The 8,906-nt window shown below is 40.8% G+C and overlaps 1 protein-coding gene across 1 annotated transcript; it reads left to right on the top strand.

Moving 5' to 3' along the window:
- The first annotated feature begins 5,953 nt into the window (after window positions 1–5,953).
- On the top strand, window positions 5,954–8,808 carry LOC120216219 (probable protein S-acyltransferase 7). The gene is made up of 5 exons (XM_039213707.1): window positions 5,954–6,049; window positions 6,247–6,429; window positions 7,016–7,312; window positions 7,676–7,909; window positions 8,026–8,808. The coding sequence occupies exons 1-5, from the start codon at window positions 5,954–5,956 to the stop codon at window positions 8,524–8,526; spliced, it is 1,311 nt and encodes a 436-aa protein (XP_039069638.1). The 3' UTR covers window positions 8,527–8,808.
- Window positions 8,809–8,906: the final 98 nt, after the last annotated feature.

The following is an 8,906-nucleotide window of genomic DNA, read 5'->3' as shown; positions in this document are numbered from 1 at the left end:
ACTATCTCAAAGTCCTCACCGAACGGCCTTGGACCATCTTTGGTCACTACCTCTCCGTGGAACCTTGGTCGACGGACTTCCAGCCAAGCCAATCCGTTCCAAACCGAATCATGGCGTGGGTTCATTTGCCTTTCCTCCCGACTGTTGTTCTTTACAAAAGGAGCATGATTGAAGCCATTGACAACACTATTGGTTCAGCCATTGACAACACTATTGGTTCAGCCATTAAAATTGATTATTAAACGGACAACGGATGCCGAGGCCGTTTCGCTCGTATGGCTGTTGACATCAACCTCAAAAAACCCTTGCTGTCAAAAGTAATCATCAATGGCGCAATTCAATTGATAGAATACGAGAATTTACCTTCTATCTGCTTCAGCTGTGGAACATACGGGCATTCGAAAGATCTGTGTCCTCTTGCTGTTACAACAACTGATTCTTCTGATCAACCTCAGTCGCCTCTGGATGATTGTGGAACGTAAACAGAAAAGAAAACCGCATCAATCATTGCCTTCATCTGCTCCTTCTAAGGAAATTCCTTTATCCTAGTCCAAATTTAACCCTGTTTTTGTGCCTGATAGTGATCCTCATGCTGCCTCTACCTCAGGATTTCAAGCAGAAATTAACTCCCCCAAAGCCTGTTCCCACACAAAATACTGTTTTCGCCCCGATTTCCCTTCGACTCTAATCAGCCACAAATCAAGTTGCTTCTTCCTTCCCAATTTAAACCAATAACCCCGCAATTAACTTGAATACTCCCTCCGCAAGCATAGCCTCCAAACCGAAACCTAAGAATAAATCTCAAATCACTTTAAAGAAGCCAACCGTTTTACCCGTCTCGGGCAAGCAACAGACTACCATTCATTGACCTCCCTCCCGCAAGCCCTCGGACCATCCTACCCCAAAAGGTATTTCGTTGTCAAGATCCTCCTCTTCCTCTCTTATTCTTGATCCCGCAAAGCATGCTGCTGTCCATATTAATGCTGATAACAATCCTCCCCTACTGTCGTCTTCGTCTACAGGCACGGTCTCGGTGCAGGTGCAAAATGGAAACCCGGTTGATGGCATTTTGGCCATGGTTGAATAGCGTTCTTCTCTCCTTAAACATTGATCATGATCCTTAAAATCTTTGTTTGGAACGTTCAAGGTTGCGGCAGCCGTAACTTCAATAGAATTATGCGTCAGTATATGAGAAATTCCAAAGCTGACATGGTTTGCTTAGTTGAGACTAGAATCAACAATTCTAGGGCCGATAATGCTATTGTAGCCCTTGGTTTTCCAAACTCTTTCCGGATTGAAGCTGATGGTTTTTCTGGTGGTATTTGATTGTGTTGGCAAGATCATCTGAATGTCGAAATTCTCTTTTCCCATTTCCAGTTCATGCACTGCCGTGTCCACCATAAACACTTTGAAGGTACATTCCTTGCCACGTTTGTTTATGCAAGTCCCCAAGCCTACAAGCGTAAACCTCTCTGGAACTACCTAAGACAGCTTGCATCCTCCATAACTAAACCTTGGATCGTTTCCAGAGACTTTAATGTCACCCTCAACTCGACCGAGCGTATGGGATGCGTTAATTCTGGGAAACTGTTCGGTTCGCCTTGATCGAAGTCTCTGTAATCAACCTTAGCTGAAAGCTTACCCAGATACTATAGTGCAACATTTGTTGCGTATGAAGTCAGATCATCGGCCTTTATTTAATCTGCCTCGGTCATCATGTTACTCGGGCTGCTTCTCATCAGTTTCGTTATATTTCTGGATGGTCGCTCCATAATGATTTGATCAATTCGTCCGCGATACATGGATCTATTCTGGTTCTATCTCGGACACCCTCCAACACTTCGCTTCAGCTGCATCTGAATGGAACAATTCGGTCTATGGTTCAATTGGTAAAAAGAAGAGAATGTTAATGGCTAGATTAAGAGGGATTCAATGTTCACTTGACATCAAGAGAATCCTTTTTTTAATTAACCTTGAACGACTACTTATGAATGAGCTTGAAGAAACTCTTAACCATGAGGAGCATTTCTGGTTTCAAAAATCACGCGCTGAATGGATCAACTCGGGACACCAAATTCTTCCAGAATCGGGCAGCTCTAAAAAAGCGTAGGAACACTATCTCTTCTCTCAAAATTTCCTCTGGTGATTGGTGCGACGATGATTCAATTCTCAGAGAAGAAGCGATGTGCTTTTATCAGAATCTTTTTGCTGCCGAAATCACTCATAATGACCCATTTCCTATTAATGGTGCGTTCCCTCCAATTCTACAAGAAGATATGCAGGTTTTGGACTCCATCCCATCTCTAGATGAAATTCCAAGTGCCCTCCTCGCTATGGCACCATTAAAGGCCCCTAGAGCCGACGGCCTCCATGCACAATTCTTCCAAAAGCACTGGAATTCTGTTGGCCCTTCGGTGTGTAATATCGTTCAAAGAATTTTCCAAGGCGAGGAGATCCCTCATGTCATTAACAATACTGTTCTGGCCCTAATATCGAAAGGCATCTCCTCCCTTCCACCTTCTCTGATTTTCTGCCTTAATTTCGTTCATCTATATATTAATCACTAAGATTATCATCCGACCTATTGCTCCAATTCTTCCAAGTCTTATTCCTCCCAATCAAACGACCTTTCTCTCGGGTAGGAATATCATGGAAAACATCATCTTGAATCAGAAAGCAATCCACTCCATGAGGAAGAAGAAAGGTAAAATAGGTTGGATGGCCGTCAAAACCAACCTCCAGAAAGCCTTTGATCGGCTCAATTGGAACTTCATTCGGGATATTCTACGGGATGCTAAGTTTCCTCCTCACCTGTCTGCCTTAATCATGCATTGCGTTTCATCTTATTCTATACAAATCCAATGGAACGGCAACTTGAGTAACCCCTTTACTCCGTCAAGAGGCATTCACCAAGGCGATCCTATGTCGCCCTATTTATTTGTGCTAACTATGGGAAGGCTCGGTCACCGGATTAATAGCTTGGTAGATAATGGTTCTTGGAAGCCTCTTCTCCTTGCTCGTAATTGCACTTCCCGCTCACACTTGTTTTTTGCAGACGATCTAATCCTATATAGCAAGGCTAACGTCGAGCAAGCTCATCAAATCCATGAGGCACTTAGCGAATTCGGATTCTATTTCGGTCATATGGTTAATCCATGAAAATCGGAGATCTTCTCCCCCCAATACAAACCCTAACTCTTCCGTTTCGATATGTTCTCTGCTAGGATACACTCAAGTTGCCGATCTTGGAAATTATCTCGGTGTTCCAGTAATTCACAAGCGGGTCACTTGTAATTCCTTCTGGCATATAATCGAGAAAATGAAAAAAAAAAAAAAGCTGAATAATTGGGATGCCTCCACCCTTTCCGTTGCGGGTCGACTTAAGCTGGTTAAATATGTGCTTGCAGCCATTCCTACATATTTCATGCAATCAAAACTTTTTCCGGTGAAAGTTTGTAATGACATCGAACGTTTGATTCGGAAATTTCTTTGGGGCCCCTCCAATGTCTCTCTTGTCAATTGGCACTCCATTTCTCAGCCTTGTTCTTGTGGAGGGTTGGGTCTCCGAGCCGTGCAATCTCACAACATTGCTCTTTTGTGGAAAATCTCATTTGTGATTCTTAATAATGAGAATGACTTCTGGATCTCCATTCTTCACAGCAAGTACAAAATCTCTGAGAGATGTCAGAAATCCATTGCAAGGCCAAATTGTTCCTCTCTCTGGACAGCCTTGTCTAGATACTGGGATTCTTTTCGATCCAATATCTCTTGGAGCATTGGTAATGGCGATGCTACCACCTTCTGGACCGATCGTTGGATTCCCCAGCTTGGTCCTCTCATTGATTGGAAATTGGATAATGCCCCTATTAATCTAAGCCTAAAGGTTAATGATGTAGTCAATGGCTCAGGAGATTGGAATTGGGAGATGCTTTTGCAACTTATCCACCATTCAGCTCTATCACATTTCCATTCCATCCTCACTCCCTTTCCAAATCCAGGTGCTGATAGATGTTATTGGTCCGGCTCTACCAATGAGGCGTTTTCTACTAAGAGCGCTTACCAGACTTTAACTAAGAAAAGTTGGGATCCTTATAATAAAGATTGACTCATTCTTTGGCGTATTGCTGTTCCCGAATGCCTACGTTGCATCTTATGGCTTTCCGTAAGGGATAAACTCCTTTCAAACTTGAATCGTTATCATCGTCTCCTTTCGGACAATCCTCCTTGTCCAATTTGTGGAGCAAATGAAGAATCTACCCTACACATTCTTCGGGACTGTCCAAGAACTAGAAGTCTTCGGTTCTCTATTATTCACCGAGCATCGATCAATAATGTCTTCAATCTCCCGCTCGACCAGTAGCTCCTCTCTAATTTGAGAACTTCTTGCCTCTTTCAAGGTACTGCTTTGCCCTGGAACGTGTTGTTCTCCTCCCTTGCATGGCAATTATGGAAAAGAAGAAATGCTTTTGTCTTCACGGGTACCTTTCTCCCGATTCGCAACCTCCTCCATTTGAGTCTATACTGGGCCAATCTTTATGATAAACATTCCGGTATCCAGCCTAACGCTGCTCGCTCGTCTTCCTTTGAATTTGCTTAGCCAGCGCCTCCCTCAGGCTGGATAGCCCTCAACTCTGATGGAGCCGTGTCACAGCTTTCTTCTCACGGTTCTGCTGGGGGGCTTATTTGAGACTCTCAAGGAATTTGGCTAGGCGGTTTTACAAAGCCTTTGGGTACCACAACCGTTATTCAAGCTGAATTGTGGGATTATTTGAAGGTCTTCAGCTTTCTTGGTCTCAAGGATTTGAGCCAGAGTGATAGCTACGATGTCTTTATCATGGTCTCTTCTCCAAACGCCTGCTGCAACCCGTCTTCTCTCGTCCGTGCCATTACCGTCTTTCAAGAACGGAGTTGGGTACTCGACTACAAACTCATCAACCGTGAAGCCAACATCGCTGCAGACGCTGTTGTCGAGTTCCCTCTTCAGCAATCTTCAGCTCAAACGTTCATCGACAGTATCCCAGCCTTTGTTCAATCCGCTCTCCAACATGATATTAACAGCCTTCCTAATGCTGCTTCTTAAGCTTTAAAGGCTTTACCTTCATTTCCATTCAAAAAGAAGAAGAAGAAAATATTAACATAATAGTTAATAAAATTAATACAATTATACATTTAGTCCTTAATACTTATACACTCTATTAATTTGATTTTAATTTTAATTTAATTCAATAAATTTAATCTTCCAAACATAACGTAACACATGTCATCATATGATTAAAAGTTTTCTCTTAATTTTAATTTATTAAATTTAATATTCTTCTCTATGATATTATTATAATATTTAAAAATAATATAATTTTTTATAATAAATAATATTAATTATTGTATTCAACAATTATAATTCATAATTTTTAAATAATTACCAATAAATAAAATAATTTATATAATTTTATCCAGATATTATAAAATAATTTTTAAATGCCATTTTATTAAAAAATATAATTTATTTCACATAAAAATTTACAAGGAAACAAATATACACTAAAAGAAATGTTAAAAAGGCCAAACGGAATTGGCCCACATCTGGGTTCGGCAGCGTAGGTTGATAATTTTGGTTCACCCACCACAACCGGTCCAATTCAGCCATTGCCAACATCATCACATTCCTCACTGTAAAGCTCGGATACACAGCCATCAATCAATCAAGAATCTCCCAGCTCTAAAAAAAAACAGACAACGTGCCCTGGACTTTGTTCCTCAATAGCTCGTGCGTTGTCGCCGACTCGGCCATAACTCTTTCAACTCACCCGGCCCTGACTCAGTCCTCCTATGGCCTTTCTTTGCTCAACTTGAAAGCTCCTTCCTTGTTTCCTCAAAGCTCCTTTCCTTTTCCTATATTTTAATTTTTTTGCTTTTTTTTTTCTCTCCTGAGAGTTAGAGAGTAAACGAGAAGAAGATGTACGTGGTGCCGCCACCCCATGGATCGGATCCGGCGTCTACAGCCGGCGGGTCGAGTGATTTACGGGTTTACCAAACTTGGAAAGGCAGCAATGTAAGCTCCCTCATCTTTTACTATTATATCCTATTTTGGAATGTTTAGAATCGTATTTCCTTCAAAACCCTTCATTTCCCTATTTTTTTCTACTTATACTGTAATTTCAATTGCTATTAGGGACTAAAAAGAAAACATTTTTATCCATGAACTTCTGCAAGTTATCATATTTAAGTTCTGTTTTTCAATGCTTGTAGGTATTTTTATTTCAAGGGAGGTTTATATTTGGACCAGATGTAAGATCATTAGGGCTGACTATTTTACTTGTAGTAGCTCCAGTGTCCATTTTCTGTGCGTTTGTTGCCACGAAATTGATGGATGAATTCTCTAATCACTTGGGTATTTCAATCATGGCTGTTGCTATTGTCTTCACTCTCTATGTAAGTCTCTTTACAATTTCATGTTTGAATGAGTTGCTATATTTGCGCAAAAAAATTGTTATTTGTTAGGATTATGATGGATAATATGGTTCCACTCAGTTGGGGTTTCTGGTAGATGTGTTATTTCTTTCTCCCATCTACTGTTAATTCATTACATTATTTTTCCTGGTCATAATTTGTAAGTCCTCCTTTTGTTCCTTAGTGGTTAGACATTGACTCGGATTTGCAAGTTTTTTGTGATCGTAATTTATATGGTCTCCTTGCCTCCATTCGCATATTTTAATGGTAGTTTAGTATAGTATAAACAGTGGGATAGCAGTACTGATCAGGTTTGCATTTATTCATGGTACAAGAGCACCACAGAATTCTACCATGTAAAGTAAATCTTAATTGTTCTGTTGGCTTATTACCAGTAGTGTGTTTGATTGCCTTGATTATTGGAGCAAATACTATTTGGAAATCGGAATAGCCCCGAGTGTCAGTTGGCCTGACTTTCTGGCTGTCTATTGGCATCTACAAGCATTTGTTCGAGTTTTGGAGAAGCAACGGATGTTAAAACTCATAAATGTGTTTTGTCTTCTTTTAGGATTTAGTTCTTCTACTACTAACATCTGGAAGAGATCCTGGTATAATTCCGCGCAATGCACACCCTCCAGAGCCAGAAGGTTTTGATGGGAATGTGGATGCTGGTTCAGGTCAAACTCCACAGTTACGATTGCCACGCATTAAAGAAGTGGAGGTCAATGGAATCGTTGTGAAGATCAAGTATTGTGACACTTGCATGCTTTATAGGCCTCCTCGCTGCTCACACTGTTCTATCTGCAATAACTGTGTAGAACGATTTGATCACCACTGCCCTTGGGTTGGGCAATGTATCGGATTGGTATGTGATCATTTCTTTAGAATAATGTATCGGACTGGTATGTGATCATTTCTTTAGAATAATGTCCTATTCTTTAACATCCAAAGAACATATGCATTCCTATCATTCAATGGTAATGGAAAATATTAAAAATAAGAGGCCTCCATTTTGTGTGTGCATTCTAAATATCTGTGCCGCATTATCTAAAGTTGTGTTTATTGATTTTTAGCGGTACGAGTTGTCGTTTGGATAACACAATTGGCATTGAAGAGGACAATGACAATGTTTTTGTAGTTCTTTTAATGGAGGTCATCAACATGCTATGTTTGGAGGGGTGTTCTGCTATTGAAACTCACTCAGAGTAATCTTCTTTTTGTGTTGCAGAGAAATTACCGATTCTTCTTCATGTTTGTGTCATCTACGACCCTTCTTTGTATATATGTTTTTGCATTCTGTTGGCTCTACATTAGAAGGATCATGGCATCAGAGGAGACAACAATTTGGAGAGCCATGATTAAAACCCCAGCTTCCATTGTTTTAATAGTTTACACGTTCATTGCAATGTGGTTTGTTGGTGGTTTGACTGCCTTCCATTTGTATCTAATCAGTACAAATCAGGTAAGATACCTGTCTTCTCTTACATAATTACGCCGCAACAAAGAGTTCGTTAAAATATTGTTACATCAGTTTCTTTGTTAGAATTGTGTAACAGTCGTGGTATGTTGCTTCTGTAGACAACATATGAGAATTTCAGATACCGATATGATCGTCGAGAAAACCCCTACAATAAAGGAGTGGTTGGGAATTTCTCAGAAATATTTTGTTCTAGCATTCCGTCATCCAAGAACAACTTCAGGGCAAAGGTACCCAGGGAACCTGTGCTACCAACCCAACCAGGTGGTTTTATGAGTCCAAATATGGGGAATGCCGTGGATGACATAGAAATGGGTAGAAAAGCTGTGTGGGGTGATGTGGGGGCTGGCATCGACCGGTGTGAAGGGCAAGTCAGCGACCGTGTAAATGTTAAGGAGGATGAATTAGGAGAATTGACCCCAGAAATTAGAAGTACGGTAGATGGCAGAGGTGATCGTGCCAGGCGGTCGAGTTGGGGTAGAAAAAGTGGCAGCTGGGAAATGTCACCTGAAGTTGTTGCTTTGGCAGCTAGAGTTGGGGACTCAAATCGAGCAGTTGGGAGTAGCAGCAGCAACTTGGCATCCGAGAAGACCCAGACGTGACCAATGATGTAATACTGAGAGTAGAGGAATATGGAAATCATCGCTAAGGTTGCTTAACTTCCTTCTTCGATTGTTCGCTTTTCGGCGAGGTGTTTGAAAGTGTGCGTGTATGTGTTGGTTCCTCAAAGGAAGAACTGGTGTGGTGGTTGTGTAAGAGTGAGCTTTGATGTTGTATTTGTGGAATTTAGTTAGTTTCCAATTTTGTATTAACCCTGTGGATTGGCTTGTCAAATGGGGTAAATTTGCAAAATGTGCACAAAAGGTGGGATAGTTATGGTATCATCTACATTTGTTTCCTTTGAGAATCTGGGTCTGGATTTGTGAATACAATTGTTGCTTCTGCATGAACATATTCATAGAAGTTTAGGTGATGAAATCAT

This window comes from Hibiscus syriacus, unplaced genomic scaffold (assembly GCF_006381635.1).
Source record: "Hibiscus syriacus cultivar Baekdansim isolate YM2019G1 unplaced genomic scaffold, ASM638163v2 tig00110159_pilon, whole genome shotgun sequence".
Classification (NCBI taxonomy): domain Eukaryota; kingdom Viridiplantae; phylum Streptophyta; class Magnoliopsida; order Malvales; family Malvaceae; genus Hibiscus; species Hibiscus syriacus.
The sequence above is the reverse complement of the archived record's forward strand: the minus strand, read 5'-3'. Positions and strand labels throughout refer to the sequence as shown.